This window comes from Myotis myotis, unplaced genomic scaffold, assembly GCF_014108235.1.
Source record: "Myotis myotis isolate mMyoMyo1 unplaced genomic scaffold, mMyoMyo1.p scaffold_m19_p_14, whole genome shotgun sequence".
In the NCBI taxonomy this organism is placed as follows: domain Eukaryota; kingdom Metazoa; phylum Chordata; class Mammalia; order Chiroptera; family Vespertilionidae; genus Myotis; species Myotis myotis.
In genome coordinates, this window is record NW_023416318.1 from 32,940,813 (window position 1) to 32,961,532 (window position 20,720).

The window sequence follows — 20,720 nt, forward strand, 5'->3', positions numbered from 1 at the left end:
AAGAAAATAGGAAAATATCCCCATCTCCTGCTTTTCCCCCTTACATGGTGAATTTCTCCTACAGGATACTTGACCCTAGACTGCAGCATTATCTATAAGCCAGTCTTACATTGCTTATGGTCCTGTGGTGGGGAAGAAAATGCAAGTATATGAAATCCACCTTTACTCTTAGATCAAGTAGTTTTCACTTACTTTACCTCTGTGTCTCCAAGTTTTTTTGTGTGAATGGGTAGATCACAAAAAGATGACTTTTGCTTTAATTCTCTTTTTTCTTTTTCTTTTCCCTGCTCAGCCATTGTGGAGTAAATTAACCCTAATATACTTAAAATGTACTTTAAATGTATTTTCTTTGAATATGTATAATCTGTATAACTATAGAGCATAAATTACCATTAAGTATACAGTTATGTTCTCTCTGTGGATACCGGAGTTTTGCAGTACTATAGAACATCTGTGAGAGCTTGATTAACCATTTTTAGGACATTTTGAGTGTTGGTATAAGCCTCAGTAGGAAAGCTTATTTTGCAGATAAGACACATGCTTTATATGCTTTTTAAGAATAGAATCTTCAATAGCTTCAAATCCTAAAACCCATAATAAACAGAAAAGTAGAAAGTGAGACATTTTTTAGTTTTTCTCCCTCCAAATGTAAGGATATGTATTCTTTCCTAACAGTGATAATATGTATTTACTAGAGGCCTGGCAAAAGAAATCGTGCATGGGTATGGTCCCTAGGCCTAGCCTGCGATCAGGGCCATCTTCCCCAGCTGCCAGCAGCCAGCCCCGCCCCCCACTGCCACCCACCCCGGTTCCCCATTTGCCATCCAGTGATGGGAGCCTTATGGCTGGGGGAGGGACTGAGAGGTCGGCCGTTCCCACCCGCTTGCCGGCCCCAACCCCGCCGCCAGTTGCCCTCTGTGTGTGGGGTGACTGGTGGGGCAGGAGCCTTGGCCTGGCACCGCCTGCATTTCCCCGCCCCCCTCCTCCCCCCCACCCCGGGTCCCGGTTCGCCATCGGTGATTGGAGCCTGCCAGCCGGGGAAAGTGACCAAGAGGTGGTCAGTGTACCTCATTGTGACTGGTCAAGTGGTAGTTCTGGTCGTTCTGCCTTTGTGGTTGCTGGGCTTTTATTATATAGGATAGTTTGTACTGCTAACTTTTGGTACCTGATAATTCCAAATGTTCACTTTAATTATGCCGTTTAGATGCCCTAATGTGAGTCTGCAAAAGCTACCAGAACAGTGGTTACGGAATGTTTTAGAGGAAATTAAATGCAGTGATCCTTCATCTAAACTCTGTGCTACAAGGCGCAGTGCTGGAATTCCTTTCTACATACAGGTACGTATCTGCAGGACCATAACTGTTTGTTTATTTGTCTTTTGATAATAGCATATTCTGACCCGCTTGAGGGAGTATTGCATAAGAGACATTTCTGTCTTTTCAGTACTATAGCATTTGTAGCTTTGTTTTAATGTGGGGACAGTATGTTCCTGGACAGATCTGTTCTTGGAAAAAACCCTCGAAGAGGTCAGCCTTGAAATGAACAGAGGGTGGTATAGATTTCTGCCTGTTCATTAAGTAGACTGACATCACTGTGGCACATTCATTGCTCACTTCGAGGAAGTACACATGTTACCTTTTTTTGAATTATAAAAACATAGTCTTTCTCTCATTTCAAGACCCTTAAAACTCTAAGGCAACCAGTTTCTTTTAAACCCTTTCATAAAATGTCCATGTATAAAATAATCTTAATAGTCACTAACATTTGTAAGTACTTTTTTCACACATATTATCTCATTTAATCCTTCCTTAAGCCCTACGGAATAGGTCCTGTTATTGTCTATGTATTATAGATGAAGAAACTGGAGCTTATAAAAGTTAAGTCACTTGCCAAAGACCACAGAGGTAGGAGCAGAACTAAGACTTAAGCCCAGGCAGTCTGACTCCTGAACCCCTCTCCATATGAGAATGCGTGTCTGTGTTTTCTTTTTAACACAAACGAAAGCATATTATATACATGGTTTTGCCCCTTACTTTTTTCACTTAATATTATACCTTAAAGATTGCTCCATTACAGCTTATCCAGGTATTGCTATTGGAAATGAAAATACTTTATTTCCATAATGCTGAAATTAAGAGACTACCACCTTCATGAATCCAAAGAATAAAAACCAAAGTCCTCATAGTACTAAATCAGGAGAAACTGAGTAGCTTGAAACTTTTCATTCTTGGGAGCCATAGCTACATACCTATGAAATACAGCTGTTACTTGAAGCCCTCCACAACCACTAACCTATTTTCTATCTCTGTATATTTGCCTATTCTGGACATTTCATATAAATGGAACCGTATAATGTGATCTTTTGTATCTGCTTTAACTTAGCATAATGTTTTCAAGGTTCATCCATGTTCTAGCATGTATCAGTACTTCATTCCTTTTTATTGTCTCAGCTGATTTGATATCCTATTTTTATGTTTATTGAACATTGGCAAAATGTTAATACAAAATAAATAAGCATCTCTTGAAAATTCAAATATAGGTCCCCTTTCAAGTTTATAGTATTTTCTTTTGTCCTGTGGCATTCTCATGCTACAATTTGATAGTCCTCCAGATAGACTCTTGTGTGAAGAATTTAATAACTGATCAATCTCCAGGGCATTCCCAAGTTCTTAAAATAAATTTAATCTTGAGGTTTGGGTTGTGTTTTTTCCATGTGTTTTCATTTATTTCAGAGAGAGAAAGGGAGAGGAAGGTAGAAACATCAGTGAGGAGAGAGAATCATTGAGTGGCTGCCTCCTACATGCCCCCTATGGGGGATTAAGCCCGCAAAGCTGGCGTGTGCCCTCCCTGGGAATCGAACCATGACCTCCTGGTGCATCGGTCAATGCTCTACCACTGAGCCATACCAGCCAGGCTTTTTGTTTTTAAAGAAGGAGTATTTTCTTGTTGGGGAAATTTGTTACTAAAACCGACTTGCTTATTTTATCTGAGACCTGCCACCTAATTATGGTCCTAAAAGGGTTGTCAACAAGAGCCATTCTCAACCTCTTAGAATTATATAATTAACAAGCAAACTACAAGTGACCTTAGAGATCCCATGATATCACCTTTACCCAATTTACAGTTGGAGAATCTGGGAGATAGATTAAATTACTTGCTCAAGGCCACGTGGCTTAATGAATATGCTTGATATCACATGTTTTTATAGAGGGGATTTTGCATTTTGGGATTGATTCTGGGAAGTAGCAAAATAAGAGTCTTGTTAATTTTTGCCTTATTTTTCCATAGGCACTGTTGGCATCTGAACCTAAGAAAGGCAAAATGGATTTGTTGAAAACAACAATGAAAGAGTTAATCTCTTTGGCTGGGCCTACTGATGACTCACAGAGTACAGTTCCCCAGGTAATAATAGAAGTACACAAACCCTGCTGGGAAGGCAGTGGTTTTAAATCTTTGCTGTACTTATAAAGAAAAAAAACTATCCACTAAAGATATAGAACTCTTGAAGATAGAACAGACATTTGAAGCTTATTTTGATTTGCTTGTTTGTTTTGTTTCATTTTGGTTTTTCTGTCCACAAAGTAAATTATTGTTTTAATTGATATATATTGACCAAAATGAACTACTTTTAAACTCTTGTGAAAACATCCAACTTGGATATTTTGTGATACTATTGCATCTCAAAATTTAATAATGAATGTGCTTTCACTTTAAAATTTTACCTTGCTTGATCTACATTTTGTAACTGAGTTGGATCTTTCCCTAAAATGTAGTGTCTGACTTTTGGTATATTTGGATTTTAATTTTAGCTAATATTTAGTCCCTTTATTCATGTTAAAGGTGGGTCAAGTATGTGTGTGTGTGTGAGTGTATGAAGTTGGGTTAAGTACTCCTCACAGCTCCACTCCACACCACTCCACTCTACCCCATTCCACCATGGTAAATGCCTGCCAGATACTTCTTTTCTAGGCTTTCTCAGTAAATGCTTCATTGTAGGACATTCCTACTCAATGTGGAAGGTTTATGTTACGTCAGGGAATAGACTGAAAGTTGAAAATGTACAATAAGTACATATGGTTTCATTAATCACCTTTCAGGAATGATAATTTTAAGATATTTTCCAATAAAATGTGAAAAATATAACTGCTTTGATTGTCCTAGACTATCACTTATGAAAACATCTAACAATAATGGAGTTTTTCCATCCCTTTACTTTTATCCTTTATGAGTCTTTTGTTCCGAGGTGGTTCATGTTCTCTTATCCATTCAGCTACCCTGTGTCTTTTGATTAGAGCAGTGATGGCGAACCTATGACACGTGTGTCAGAGGTGACACACAAACTCATTTTTTTGGTTGATTTTTCTTTGTTAAATGGCATTTAAATATATAAAATAAATATCAAAAATATAAATCTTTGTTTTACTATGGTTGCAAATATCAAAAAATTTCTATATGTGACACGGCACCAGAGTTAAGTTAGGGTTTTTCAAAATGCTGACATGCCGAGCTCAAAAGGTTCTCCATCACTGGATTAGAGCATTTAATTCATTTACATTTAAGGTTATTGATAGGTCCTTATTTATTGCCATTTTATTTTTTAAAATATATTTATTTTTATCGATTTCAGGGAGAGAGAGAGATAGAGACATCAATGATGAGAGAGAATAATCGATCAGTTGCCCCCCCCTCCCTCCTAGGGATTGAACCTGCAACCCAGGCATGTGGCCTGACCAAGAATCAAATCATGACCTCCTGGTTCATAGGTGAACATTCGACCACTGAGCCATACCAGGCAGGCCATTTTTATTCTTTATGCCTGTGTTTCTCTCTTTATTTCTTATTATTACAGCAGTCCCTTTAACATTTCTTGCAATGCTGGCTTGGTAGTAATAAACTCTTTTAGCCTTTTTTTTGTCTGGGAAACCCTTATTTCATCATCTATTTTGAATGATAGCCTTGCTGGATAGAGTAGTGTGGTTTCAGATCCTTGCTTTTCATTACCTTGAATACTTCATGCCATTCCCTTCTGGCCTGTAGAGTTTCTGCTGAGAAATCAGCTGACAGCTTTGTGGGAGCTCCTTTGTAGCTAACAAATTGCTTTCTCTTGCTGCCTTTAAGATTCTCTTTGTCTATAATTTTTGTCATTTTAATTATGATGTGTCTGGGTGTGAGCCTTTTTGGGCTCTTTTGGCTTGGGACTCTCTGTGCTTCCTGAACTTGGGTGACTTTTTCCTCCACCAGGTTAGGGAAGTTTTCTGCCATTATTTCTTCAAACAGGTTCTCTATCCCGTGCTCACTTTCTTCCCCTTCGGGCACTCCTATGATGCAAATATTGTGTTTCATGTTGGCCCACAGCTCCCTTAAATTGTCGTCCTGTTTTTTTTTGTTTTTTTTTATTATTGCTTAAAGTATTACAAAGGGTATTACATATGTGTCCTTTTTTTCCCCCCTGCCCTTGACCCTCCTGTTTTTTTTAATTGTTTTTCTTTTTGGTTCTCTGATTGAGTGATTTTTTTCTACCCTGTCTTAATTTGATCCGATCCTTGGCTTCCTCTAATATACTGTTTATTCCTTCCGGTTTTATTTTGTTGTTGTTGTTAATTCTCAACTGAGGATATTTTTCCTTATTCTTCTGAGAGGAAGGAAGGGAGACACACAGAGAGAAACATTGATGTGAGAGAGACACATCGATTAGTTGCCTCCCACATGCACCCTTACCTGGGGTTGGGGATTGAGCCTGCAACTGAGGTATGTGCCCTTGACCGGAATTGAACCTGGGACCCTTGTGTCCATAGGCCAACACTATCCATTGAGCCAAACCAGCCAGGGTCCAGTGTATTTTTGTTTTTGTTGTTAATTTTCATCTGAGGATATTTTTTCCATTGATTTTTAGAGAGAGTGGAAGGGAGGGAGAGGAAAAAAGGAGAGAGAGAGACAGAGAGAGAAAGAGAGAGAGAAATATCAACATGTGATGTTAGAGAGACACATAGACCCACTGCCTCCTACATACACTCTGACCAGGACTGGGAATGGAACCTGCAGCCCAAGTATGTGCCCTTGACTAGGAATAGAACCTGAGACCCTTTGGTGTGCGGGGCAATGCTCTAACCATTTAGCAGCACTGGCCAGGGCCAGTATATTCTTTTTTCTGCTATGTTATTTTTCATTCTAAGTGGTTGTTTTTCATAGTTTTCTATATCTTTTTTCATGCTGATGAGCATCCTTATCATAGTACTCTGAACTCTATATCAGATAAATTGCTTATTTCCATTTTATTTAGCTCTTCTGGAGAATTCTCTTGTTCTTTCATTTGCAGCTTGTTTCTTTATTTTGTCTGCCTGTTTTGGGTTTGTTTCTATGTATTAGGGAGATCTGCTATGACTCCCAGTCTTGGTAGGGTGGCATTATGTAGTACATGACACTTAGCATATTCATGTTCAGTTTTTTTTAATACAAGCATTATTTTTTTTTAAGTACCACTTAATGTGCATCCCATGTGTTGATATGTAGCACTGTCATTTATTGCCCAGTTCTAAGTATTAAAAAATTTTTCTTTGACCAGTGTTTTAAAATGTCAGTTTTAAAAGTATTTTAAGAAAATAAATTTGCAACTTTATTCCACTGTGATCAGAGCATAATCTATAAGATATTAATTATTTGGTATTTGTTGAGACTGTATTTGTGGTTAAGTTTGAGGTAATTTTAAAAAATGAATGTTTCATGAAAGAGTGTGTTGTTTCTATTAGGTGTAGGATTCTACATGTCTGTTGGATCAAGCTTTTTTTATTACATTGTTCAAATTTACTAACATTGAAAAAGTTGATTTATCAATTATTAGGTATGTTTTATTAAAATCTGCTATTTCATTAGTGGATTGTTTCTTAAATTTCATAATTTTGTTTTGTTTTGAAGCTATGCTATTAGGTATGTACACACTTTTAAAGCTGATAGCTACATTGATGTTTCTTTCTTTTCAGATCTAACCTATTGAACTTAATAATTATTCAAAGTGTGTATATATTTTTTGGGGGACACCCTGTATTTAGAATTACCACAGTCTTTAACCCACAACTAATTTTGAACTTATTAATTCTAGGTTCATGCTTTAAATATTCTTAGAGCCTTGTTCAGAGATACACGTCTGGGAGAAAATATTATTCCTTATGTTGCTGATGGAGCTAAGGCTGCAATTCTGGGCTTTACATCACCAGTCTGGGCAGTAAGTGCTTTTGCCATTTATTTTCACTGACTTAATTATACTCTCAGTAGGTTTTAATAAACTAACCATTCACTGAATGATAAAAATATGTACTACATTTTATCAAAGAGTTTCTTCAAAGGATAAACCCTTGGATTGGGCTACATTTTCACTCATGGTATTTTATTATTGCATTCTAGTCCTTTGTTGGCTTATTAGCCATAATTTTGTTTTCTTATTTTAGTGATTGCTTTAAGGTTTATATCTTTAACATCACACTCTACCCTCAAGTGATATTATACCACTTTGCTTAAAGTGTAAGAACCTAGCACACATACTTTCATGTTTCTCCTCTCAGTCTTTGTGATGCTATAAATTTTGCCTTTATGCATATTGTAAACCCATGCTATATTGTTATCATTTTTGCTTAAACTATCAACTATCCCTTTTTAAAAAATATACCATTTCAACCATTTTTAAGTATGCAGTTCAGGGACATTAACTACATATACCAGGTTGTGCAGTCATCACCATTGTCCATTTTGAGGACTTTTTCATCATCCCAAACCAAAGCTCAATAACCATTAAATAATAACTCCCCTTCCCTTCCTTCCCCTAGCACCTGATAACCTGTGCTCTACTTTCTATCTCTATGAATTTGCCTATTCTAAGTACCTTTTATAAATGGAATTATACAATATTTGTCTTTTTGTATTTGGATTATTTCAGTTAGCATAGTGTTTTAAGGTTAAGCCATATTGTAACATGTAGCATAATTTCATTCCTTTTAAAGGCTGAATAATATTCCATTGTACGTATATATGATATTTTGCTATTCATTTATTTGTTGGTAGGCATTTAGGTTCTTTTTGGCTTTTGTGAATAATGCTTCAGTGAACGTTGGTGTATAAATATCTGTTGGAGTCCCCGCTTTCAGTTTTTGTGTGTAAATCATATGGTAATTTTATGTTTAACTTTTTAAGGAATGTTTATATTGCATAGTGGCAGCACCATTTTTCTACTCCCATCAGCAATACAGAGAAGTTTCATTTTCTTTAGATTCTCACCAACACTTGTTATTTTCTGGTGTTTTAAATTTTTTTTTTAATTTTTATTAAATAACAATCATTCTAATGGGTGTGAAGTGGAAGCTCATTTTGGTTTTGATTTCCATTTCCCTGATGATTAGTGATGTTGAGCTAGAAGCAAAATGGCTCTTAGTATCTTAATGTCTTTCTTTTGGATGCTGTGGGCTCTGGGTATCAGTGTGTTGAGTGATTGCTATAAATATACTCCATCAAAAGGTGAAAAACAAACACAACATGAAAATGGGTGAGGTTAAATATTGAGTCACTTTTTTTTTTTGCACTCCAGAAACTTTTTGATTCAGAACTCTAAAGATAGTGGACAATGGCCAGTATAGTTGTTGGATTTAAGGAAGTAACCTTTTACATGTTTTTTTTCATGATTCTTGGGAAAAACATCATGATTTTATTATCCTGTATTATTATGCCTTCTAAAACAAAGGAGACAAATGTATCACTTGTAAGTGTTTGACATCTGGCTTTAAAATAAAACTGGCAAGGGGAGAGGAGAAAAAAACAAACTAGACCTTAATACATTACCTGAGGAACGAAGAATTTTCTAGGAAGGCAAGCTTTCCAATTAGCTACACAAACATTTCATAACTTTATGATATGCCTCATTGAGAGTCAGTGTACTGCAGTGTAGGCAAAGGCACAGATGCCCAGTGTAAAGTGGGATCCTCAAGGTTGCCACCTCTTGCCTGGAAAATTGTGCATCTTCCTGTAATAAGCCGTCTGAATTCCGTCTAGCAGCATTGCCTAACTACGTTGGAGGACACCGTGTTTACCTTATGCATTTACAGGAAGTGAAGCAATACCTCTGTGCTGTCAATTGAATCACAGAGGTAGGAATGTGGCTTTACCATCGGGAACAATAGAGATCATAAAACTGATTACCAGAAATATCAGTATTGTTTATTTCAAGCCATTAGTTCAAAGTGAACAAAAAATTGTTCTCTATGAAAGGTTTTTCAGAGTGAAACCTGGTGACTTTTCCAACTTTTTAGCAAAACTCAAAGTATCAGATTGTTTCATTTATTTAAGAAGTCTTTTTTGAGACCTTTTTAAAAGTAACACATGTGCACTACAGAAATTTTGAAAATAAAGGAATGCATAAAAGTACAAGTCACCTTTTAACTATCACACAGATGTAATCATTAGCATTCTGATGCATTTTCTTCCTCTTTTTCTATGTGTGTAGTATTCACATGTGTGTAGTATTCATATGCACATATGTATACATGAAAGACTGCATAAATATATGTAAGTGCTTATTTATAGTTTTATTTGGGGGGAAATCTTTTTAACACTGGTTATAAAGGAATCTTCTTGTTTCAATTCAGTTTGTTTGCTTTACTAGAGAAAATAACTATAATGATCCATATATTTATTTAAGATATCTAATATATCTATTTAATATATTGATTGCTATGTTTTCTTCCTTATGAAAACATAAGATACACCAAAACTGTAAATCAACATAATGAATGTGACGAAGTCTTCATTTTACAAAGCAGTTTATCACAGCATTCTCTGTTGAAGTCATTCAAAGGCTAATTTTCTTTTCTGAATGTGAAATATAGTTTGATTTACAGAAGTCTTATTTGTACACATTTTCTGAGGAATATATCTTATGCAGTGACTACACCTATACTCATGACAATTATTTTTTTCTGATAAGTTAAAGAGGAAAAAGCACAAGTAAAATGAACTTACTTTTAGTTTTATAGTATAGGAACATTTTCCAGGAAGATTTCATAATTTGTTTTTACAGATTCCTCAGTCTTTTGTATTGAGAACATACAAATTTCTTGGTCTTTACCACCTATTAGGCATTTTTAAAATACAGAAGAAATGTATTGTTGTAAACATATCAGCATTAAGCACACCTAGGTGTTGCTGATGATATATTAAGCATTAGAAAAAGAGGGATAAATAAGACATAATCATTATAATGGCTGTCTTATTGGGTATTTTCCATGTGCCTGGCATCATTTACATTGATTATCCCACTTAATGCTCAGAACAGCCCTGTGAGGTAGATTGTATTATTTTAATTCCCATTTTTCAGATAAGGAAAACAAGGCTCAGAGGTGAAATAACTTTGTCAAAGGGCACACAACTGTTATCCTTCGGACTCTAGAACCTGTGCTGTTATACGGGAAACTTTTGGGTGGTATAGGAATACAGAGAAGGTGCATCTTACCTACCTTATAGGGTTTTGGTCCCTTCGAGAGCTGGGGATATAGCCTAGGTGCTAAGGTTTTATTGAATGGTACAAACCCAAGGCAGCAAGAATGAAGGAAAAAGGGAAGTGAGGCAAGGAAAGAGGAAAGACATTACCAAGCAGGCCTGAACCTTGCAGGAAGACTGAGCTGATTGTATAGTCATGTGATATATCTTCTAGCCAGGCCATGTGAAACTTACCACCTCTTGGAACAGTCTCGGCTCCTGTCTCTTATTGGTCAAAGTTCACCCCTTGGGGCATTAACCCAACTTGGGCAGGTGTTAGCACAATCCTTGGTCAGCTGCTAGAGAAGCCAGATCCCATTCCCTCTGATGTAGCATCTCATCCGTGTCTGGACATGACTGACTGAGCCACGGCCTGCGTGGATGTCGTTGGGACAGACCTGGAGTTGGGAACTGTGGCTCCCACATTGTTTGAAAACTCTGCACATTGTAGGGGAGTAATAGATCTGACTGATGTGCTTAAAAGTAGAGACTCAATTATAAGGTGGTAAGAGGGAAGAGGAAGAACAATCAGGAAGCTATCGTAATAGTTCTGCCAAGAGGTGATGGTGGCTCAGAATAAGGAAATATTAGTAAAGATGGTGACAACCGATAATCTTTTATATATTTTAGAGATGAAGCTAGTTTAGTTAAAAATTTAGGTAACAGAAAGTAACTTATTGGTGCACATATATGGAAACAGATTTTCCTGGGCAGTGTTTGGAAACAGGCATTACTGGGCATTCCCTTTTTTGTGTTCAGTGACTGTTGAACACTGAAGCTCCTCTCCCTGCATCCTCATTGCAGGGCAGGTAACGCCTCCTTCCAGCTTGCCCAGCATTCCACTGAGTAGCCACCTCAGGGTCCTTCTAAGACTCACATTGGGTTTTTATTTCTATCTGGTGTATCTTTCATTTGCTTCCCTCAGGCCAGTTCTGCTTCACATTTTGCAGTGGGTTTCAGAGGAAAAAGAGCCTTTCAGACCTTCCCGGTAGCCCTGCCACATGTCCTCTGTGCTCTGTTGGCACCAGCGTCTCCAGGCCCTGTGGTAGTTGTGAAGTTGCCACAAGGATGCCAGGCTGAGGGCTGTGTGGCGCTGAAACCCAGGCATACTCTACCTTTTAGGCTACATGCCTTGGCATGAAGCTTGATTAACTCACAGGAAGAGAACTTCTTTTCTAATTCACGCATAGTTGGTGTATGGGCTTCTGAAAGTGTAATATGTATGAATGACCATATCACATAGTGATTGCACACCGAAGGCTGATCCATGTTAATATTATTAAATGACGTTATGTGACTTGTGCCTCCAGCCTAATGAGGAGGTGCCCATTCACTTTGTAACACAGTCTCTAGGCACTCCTGTTTTAACACTCCTGCATTTGGCAGCCTTTGTCAGAAAGTTTGGTTTTGGGCAAGATGGAGTTTGTGTGATTCCTCAGAGGAGACGGGGTCCTAGGTGACCAATTCATCTTAAACCTATGATTCTTTAGAAACTAAATCAGTAGACTAGGTAAGAGATAATCAAGACCTCAGTTAGGTGATGCTTGATAGAGTTAACAGGACAGATTGGTTTGTTGTTTGGGGATATTAGGCAGGACACATAGTAGGGACTTCATTAATGTTTGTTGACTATTGAATGGACACAGTGAATTCATTCAGTTTTAGGGTTTCATTGTAATTTTGGTATGAATTGTGCCAATGTATATGTAGTCCACTTCTAGAGTTACCAGGCATGAATTGAATCACTCTTGAACTTCTAGAGGAGAGGTTGCATACTGGTGGCTGATTGGTCAAATCTAGTCTGCAACTGTGTTTTATTTGGCTTCCACGATGGTTTTTCCCCCCTTTAATTTGTTGCCAACATTTCAAAATAGTGAGATTTCACATAAAAATCGGGGTTTCTGGCTTCTCTTGAAAAAGGAAAAAATCGGGCAACACTGGGCTTACATGGCATCAACTCAGTTGAAGCTGAATAGTGACTTCATCAGACCAAGTCCTCTGCTGCTCCTCATAGCACTTGAGTTTATGACCCTGACTGCGGGGGGTTTATAAGCTATTTTCTAAATCTTATATTGTTACTTTTCATTACCTTTCTTATATTGCTCTTGAAACGTGCCATATGGTTGAGACACCTGTCTTATTAGAATATAAGTTCTGTGTTGACAGTAAGTTTATGTCTTCTAACTTTGAATATCCTCTGTGGTGTTGGTATATACACACGGTAGCAAAGTCACTACATATTTGTACATCTCTACTCTGATTTGGCAAGGTAATTGAAGAAGCCCAATCATTCAAAATATTTTTATGATATAGCAGAGCATTTTGATACATTGGTTTGGAAATAGATAATGCTCTATTATCATTTTGAAGAAATTCATATTTATTAATGATAGTTCTTTTCTCCTTATTTTTATTAACTAGTTGTCTCAGATAATTTTATAGTTAAAATGACTATTAGGTTACTGGCATTGTAGCATTAGTAAACAAAATCTTGGATGTTAAATATTATCTTGGCCATATTAGTAATGTGGATTCTTCTTTTTTTTTTTTTTATTGCTTGAAGTATTACAAAGGGTATTACATATGTCTCCTTTTCTTTCTTTCTCTCTTTCTTTCTTTCTTTTTTTTAAAAAAATATGGAATGCTTCACGAATTTGTGCGTCATCCTTGCACAGGGGCCATGCTAACCTTCTCTGTATTATTACAATTTTAGTATATGTGTTGCCTAAGTAAGCACTAATGTGGATTCTTTTAGTTAGACCTTATAAATATTCTCTCATGGTAAAGGATTACAGAAAGGATATGGAAAATTAATTGTTTCTTTAAAGAAGTGTTATGTGGTGATACAAATACAAATAAATAATGAAAACAATTGGTAGTAATATAAGTATCAGAAAGAGCTATGTGTGTGCAAGTATTTGGATTATAGAGTTCAGTTTAAGATGAAGTCATTGAGTCATTTACTGTACAGTTTTTTAAAATTATCTTATTTTTATGAACATAAACCAGATTTTCTTTAGCCCTGCACTAGGCAATTGAGTAATGATTTTGAATGTCTAGTTTGAACATTGAAAGTGTTGGTTTCATGCTATGAATCTTTCTTAACTCTTATTGTGTATTTCTTTTTACTTTAGGTGAGAAATTCATCCACACTTCTCTTCAGTACCTTGATCACAAGAATATTTGGAGTTAAAAGAGGAAAGGATGAACTTTTCAAAAAAAATACGTAAGTTCTGTCTAATGCTAACTTTACTTTTAAAAAATATTTCCAGGCTAAAAATAATTTTTAGAATTTTGCTTACTTTTATAGAATCATCTGGAGCATAAAACTATGAAAATACTATAGTAAATTAACCTACACTGCCAATTTCTAAGGTCTTGGGGAAAAATACCTGCTTTTTAATAAGTAGATTTTTTAAAGCAATGAAAATATAGCAAGGTATCAGGGACTGAAATGTAGAACTTTTCTCAGTGCAACAGCTAGTTTTTTATTTTATTTCTTTGCATCTTCAGCTATTCCTGAAATGTCCTAAATTGCTTTTTCTTGATGTGTCATTGAATACTAGCTTGTGCAATATCTTTCTTTTATAGCTGGAACTTTAAATGTTTATGATACAGTCATCAGTAACATGTCCCAGATTAACTTTGCATTAAACTCTGTAACCAAGAGGAGCAGTTACAGATGTTGGCTACACAGAATAAACAATGCTTTTCACCTTTAGGACTTTCATGTTATCTTAACCCTCTAAGATGTTTTTTTTCTCAAGGTTTTTAACGTTTGGAAGGAAATCTACTGAAACACTCTGATTAAGGGTAATTTTGAGATACGGTGCACAAGTTCTGTTTGTTGGTTTTTAAAGAGGAGAAGCTTTGGGTAGTTGTTTCTTTAGCATTTAGGTTAGTGGTAGTCTAGTGGCTTGCAGTTGTTAACACTAGATGTCGCTGCCGCTGCATATTTACTTTCTTCATTTAGGATCCAATTTGGTCCAGTGTTCTTTCTCTTGATCTAGAAATAAATCAGGCCCTATTTCTCTTCTACCTAAAAATGTTGATTATCACACTTTTAACTTAGGGTTTAAGCTTTTGTTTATTAAAACGTATTTTCTTGTTATGGAACTAAGTCTTAGGAATTAGAACATATCATGAAATAATTTTATGATGTACTGTTGGTAATTCTATTGAAACCTACTGTTAGTTTTTTTTTAAAATTATTTATTTATTTATTTATTTATTTATTTTATTGCTTAAAGTATTACAAAGGGTATTACATATGTGTCTTTTTTTTTTCCCCCACCCTTGAATTTTATTGATTTTTTATAGGGAGGAAGGGAGAAGGATAGAGAGTTAGAAACATTGATGAGAGAGAAGCATTGACCAGCTGCCTCCTGCACACCCCCTACTGGGGATGTGCCTGCAACCAAGGTACATGCCCTTGACTGGAATCGAACCTGGGACCCCTCAGTCCCCAGGCCGACGCTCTATCCAGTGAGCCAAACCGGCTAGGGCCCTACTGTTAGTTTTGAATTGTTATTTAAATTATTACTTATCACCCTATAAAATTCACTAAATATTTAAAAGGAAGGCAACTGGCTATAAGTATGAATCCCCTGAGTATATTCAGCAAATACCAGAGATATTTTTTAGCCAAGTTGTATTTTTAAAATAATAATATTTTTTAAAAGGATGATTATAATTTTTACTATTTAGCTGGTTCCTAGAGAAATTCTTCCTGTCAGTAGTTTGAAATCACTAATATTTGTTTCTCTTTACTTAGCTTTGTTTATTTTGTTAATCTACAAAATTCCAAAACGTTTAAAACAATTTGGTCATATTATAAGGCCATGATAGTAGTATAAATAAAATATGATCTGAGATTATTAAACAAGTGAAATTGTTGTTTAAAAGAACTTGAAAATGAGAAAATTCTTTTTCCCCTTTTATGATGTGAGTGATTCTTGGTTGTGTAAATAAATTTGACTCTGTACAAAAGAAAATGATCACGTTCATTTCATTTCAGTTATATCTGAAGAGTGGTGGAAGAATAGAGCAGTGAAACCACTCTGTTTTCATCTTTTTGCCCAAGGCATGCTGATGGGAACCTCTATTATAAATTCATTACTCTTAACTAGGAAAGGTTACAAAATAGATAACTTTCCTAGAAAGAGGGAAATGGAATATTCATATAAAGTGAAATGGAATTAAGAAGTTAATTTTTTAAATATAATGAACATTTTTGGTAAGAGCCTAATTTAGTTCAATAAACTAACGATTGGTATACACAATTATGTATGCAAGGATTCTGTTCTATTTAACCCTTAAAGAATATGTTTTTGGCAGCACCTGCCAGATTTGCTCTGCAAAACCTTTAGTGTCTTAAATTTGCTATTATTTGTAATGGTTCTTCTTGTTTTAGTTTGTTTAATTATGTCACTTTTTGTTGAAGTGTTTATATGCCTGATCCCTACCGTATTAACTCCCTGAGGGGCAGAACCTTTTCCATCTTTTGTGTGTATGTATAATGGGCACTTTAAGAATGCTAGTAATAATGCTGTCCTGTTGGTTGGTTACTCAACCATCGAATGACTAACTCAGCTGATGAGACCTCACAGGCAGTTAAGTCTACTTTCACAACCACAGATTGCTCTGTACACAGTCTTGCAAATGTGTGCTGTTGTCCAGCAGGGGACTGGACATAAAAAGAACATCTGCCTTTCCTATCTAGTGAAAAAAAAATCTCTAGGAGTAAACACACTTGGTTTCTAGGCATTTTGCTGCCACTGGAGATGACCTTAATAGACTCCCTTATCCGCTTTGGACTTCAGTTTCTCCATCTATATAACCCAGGTAATAAGATCTGTGCTCTGTACTCATAGGGCTGTGATGAGAATAAAATAAATTATTAACAGTTCATTTTCTTTTAAAATATTGGAAGCCCTATGCAACTAGAGATATAATTTGCTCCCCGCCCCCCCATTACCACTTCTGTTATTGTACTTATTTCATTGTCTTACAGTTACACAGCTTTCTGAGGATAAGGTCCGGATCTTATCCATTTCTGTATACCTGGTGCCTAGGGTATTGTCTGGCAAATAGTAGGCATACAGGAATACCTGCTTAATGAATAAGTAAATCTCGTTACTAGAGAAGAGATAAGAATTCTTGTTTTTATTCCTGCCTTTTTTGCCATGTAGCCATGATAATCAGTGAAGATAAGTTAGTTAACCTCTCTGGGCCTTGATTTTTTTCCTCTAAGAGATTTGGACTATCCTGGATGGTTCTTATTTCTGTAAAACACTCAGTTAAGGCTTTATGTAACTGTTACTAGACTTGCTAGTTTGGTAAACTGCTGTTTTCCCAGTGCCTAGAACAGTAGCTGCCTCGTTGTAGGGACAAGAAGTTCCCTTTTCCTATATAAAGAAAGGAGCAGGGATTCTGCGTCCCCATCTTTAAGTATGCTGAGTGCACACAGAATGACTGAACTCTAGAGCGCATTGGTCTTGTCCTACATGTGTGCTTTGGATTATGAAGAATGAGAAAACCTACATTGCACAGGTTTGTTTTAAATGATGTTATTACATTTTAATTTTCTAAAGCTCCGTTCATTTCTCTTTATTATCACCTGACTGACTTGGCCTGAACAATTAATAAAGATGATGTAGAATTGAACTTGCACAGCTCTGTGATCTGGGAGTGTGCTGGGCTTTCCCCAGTAGCCTCCATCTGTGGTGAGTGGGCTCACCTTAATAGATCCTCATTCCTTACAGGGCGGGAGCTACCAGTAAGCCAATGTGATCTTTAATTCCAATTCCAGGTCTTCCCTTTTGTCCCTGTGTATTTACCTTCAACTATTCTAGTCCTAGGTTAATGACAAATATCAATATGTAGCAATCGGAAAGCTTTATTTTAGACTTTGCCAAAGCTTAATACAGGAGCTCAGTGCACAGTGTTCTATAGCTTTTGCCTTCTCTCTTCATTTTAAATCAGTCCATCAGCCAATATGAATTTGTAAGCATGTGTTGTGAATTCATTATTGGCACGATAAAGGAGTACATGAGAAATATAAAACTTGCTCAAGGAGCTTACATTTCAGCCAGGGAAACAAAAATTGTTATTTAACAAAAAAAGGTACAAATAGAAGACAACATATAATAGCTGTACAATGTGCTGTGAGTAATGGATATATTATAAATTCATTAACAGGAACATTGAGGGAGCACTGGGAGGAAATAGTGTTCTTATAATGTTTGGAATGAGAAGATTTGGGGGTACATGGAAACATGTAGGTTAAAAAAGAGGAACAAAAGAATAATAATTTTCTATATTGTTAAGTACAATGTCTATTTTATCTTGCTAGAGAGAGCTTATATTCAAATTAATAGCTTAGGATGTTTGTAAATGCATCACTAAGTACAAGTAAAATTGTTTCTAATGACTATTTTAGGAGTTGTTAAATTGTATTTATTTTATTTTTTGGGTGTAAATGACAGTTATTTTAGTTATTTCTCTTACTATCTTAGTGGTATAGATATGGAAGGATCCTCTGAGGGGCATCTAACCTAGTTCAACCTCTGTTTTGTTGTTGTTTTTGATCTTCACCTGAGGGCATGTTTCTTGATTTTAGAGAGAGGAAGGGAGAGAGAAACATCAATGTGAGAGAGAAACATCTATTGGTTGTCTCCCATAAGTACCCCGACTGGGGATCGAACCTACAACCTTTTGGTGTATGGGACAACGACGATCCAACCAACTGAGCCACCCAGCCAGGCCTAGTCCAACCCTTGTTTATAGACAGATTTTAAAGCAATATCCAGACAGACTGGCTTCTCTTCTGTTCTTCATGTTTTCTAGGAAGAGAGAGATTCCACAAATTTTTGTGGTTACCCACTCCATTGTTTAGGGAAGAATTGGTTTCTCAAAACTAAAATTGAGAGCTATAGGGCAATTGGGTTTCTATATTTTAGAGAATGTAATTATTAGAGTTCAGAGTAGTTTTTTTGCTTTGAACTACATAGTAGTTTGTAGCAAGTGCCTATTTGGCCAAACTGAAAATCAAGAATTTTCTTTGACTGTGGCCAGGATAATCTTAACATCCTCAGACCTAAAGGATTCTCATTTTTTCCATTTAACAAGCATTAATTAAGTTTTTACTCTGGGCCAAGCCCTTTGCTGTGCACTGGGATCCAGAGATGAATCAGACATGCTCTCAGCCCTAGGGAAACGGACGGTCTGATGAAGAATATGGCAGTTATCTGCTGTGTTGGAGCTCTGTTCCACTTATAAAGAAGAAAGGGAGAAATTGTGAAGGGGGTAGCATATCCTTAGTGCCTCTTTGTGTGCTTGGCACATGCCAGACCCGTTATGGTTGTCTAATTTACCCTCATCACAGCCCTGTGCAGTGGAGAGTCGTCCTCATTTTACAGAGGTAAACTCAGATTAGAGATTGGGTTATTTGCCTGAGGTCATACAGCCAGAAAGTGGCAGAGCTAGAACATAAATCCAGTTCCATCTGCAGAGCACCTGCGATTTGCACACAGCACTCACAGCCCCTCCTGAGCAGTGAGTCACCTTTTTAGAGTCTGGCTTTAGATTTTTACATTGTCCAACTCTGTGGGAAATGAGCCACTTCACCTAAAGTTTCACTGTGGATGAAAAATCTCCCACCTCCCACATGGCAGGTTGATTTTAGGAGGAAAGGGACCAATGGCTAAGTTTGTTTTGAAGTGACTTGAACACCCTTTCTGTGGATGGTGTGTTTTGTCCTAAGAATGTTCTCTTCCTCCATGAGGTTTTTTGTCTGAGGAGCAAAGAAAATGTGTGGGAAGAGCAGGTCACCAGGTTTCTAATGCCATACTAGAAAGCCAGGAAGGTAGAAATCTTAGTTTTTTTGCTTGGCATGTAAGGGATGAATTAAATTACTCCAATAGGATATGGGTGGAGGGGATATCAGTATGGCCAGTAAGACATTGACCTCTGTAAAATTCTTGTAGTTGATGGTAGTTTGGTGCTATGGGGAGAGGATTTTAGGAGTTTTGTGATAATCCTTGTCAATGGTATAGTGTTTTCTAGGGCTAACCTAATGTTTTTCCAAGTCTTTGCTTATATTTTTCATTCATATCTTTAATAAAAATGATAATTGTGATTACTAGTTTTATGTTTGAGAGAATCTAAGAAGCCATCTAGTCCCATTCTCATTTTGCAGATGTGAAAATTGAGGTGCAGAAACATTGAGTGATTGTTTGAAGTCACATAGCTTGTGCTGGAAATAAATTTAATTAATGGTTCCTTTAGCTTACAGCAAGCTCAGTTAGCACATTTTTTTAATTAGCTGATTATTTATAAATGCAGTTTCTATTAGCAACAATAATACTAGTTTGGATTTGAATAATTTGAAATTAAGTTAAGAGCCCCAGTGTTTTGTATGATCTGGAGGTGTCATTCAATCATTTCCCGTAGTTGTTGATAGAACCTTCAATCTGGTTCTTTAGGCAGAGTAGATAATTGAGAATTTTTAGAGACTAAGAAGTAAAGTATAAGTCTTGTGTAACCCTTGTTAAGAGGTTCAATATATGAGTTAAGTCTATGCTGACACTTTGGCCTACTGGAGAGTTTCATATTTCAAGTTCATTCTTAGTTTCATGGATTGCAGGTAGGAAAACCACAAATAAAAATTTTAACCAAAAAGAATCTCTTAAAAAAAATATGTTCATGAACTTGAAGTGGGAATTAGTCATTGTGTCCTTAAATATTGACTCTAGCATGAACCAAGTACTCTTTGTTTCTAAGTACTGCTTCAGGCCATTGCCTTCTTTAATAACTAAGGCATTGTTGCTTTGGTTTGAGCATGTTCTATGGAATTTTGGCAGTGCACGTATCCTCTTTCTGCATCTTAGTAAAAGCATGAGTAAATATTTTTTCTCAGCTTTGGTATTTTTGTAGCTTACATTTTATATGAACCAGACTAATATAATGTAATACTAGGATTACATAATTTAAGACGTCAGGATTGCTTCCAGGACTATGAGATAGTCTTCATTTACCAGGGGGTTTACAAGCTGTATTTGTTGCTCATTCAATACCTGGAGAGAAATACCACAGAGCTACTTTCCAAATGAGAAAATGAAGTCAAAGAGATGAAATCCAGTCAATGAAACGGTTTCTTTAGAACTTGGATAGTATTTCTCCTTTATTCAGAACTTGGTTCTTAT

At 36.4% G+C, this 20,720-nt stretch overlaps 1 protein-coding gene and 1 non-coding gene across 7 annotated transcripts in view; one reads left to right on the top strand and one right to left on the bottom strand.

Moving 5' to 3' along the window:
* THADA (THADA armadillo repeat containing) overlaps window positions 1–20,720 on the top strand; it is a 299,278-nt gene that overhangs the window by 68,507 nt on the left and 210,051 nt on the right. For all 6 annotated transcript variants that reach the window (XR_004971855.1, XM_036334726.1, XM_036334724.1 and 3 more), the window contains exons 23-26: window positions 1,205–1,337; window positions 3,289–3,402; window positions 7,097–7,219; window positions 13,650–13,741. Coding sequence is in view for 5 of the 6 variants with exons in the window: in XM_036334726.1 (XP_036190619.1) it covers window positions 1,205–1,337; window positions 3,289–3,402; window positions 7,097–7,219; window positions 13,650–13,741 (462 nt within the window). In the remaining variant the exon portion in view is untranslated. The remainder of the gene's footprint in view (window positions 1–1,204; window positions 1,338–3,288; window positions 3,403–7,096; window positions 7,220–13,649; window positions 13,742–20,720) is intronic.
* On the bottom strand, window positions 13,146–13,252 carry LOC118669598. Its single transcript, XR_004972050.1, has one exon. It is a non-coding gene; the product is annotated as a U6 spliceosomal RNA (small nuclear RNA).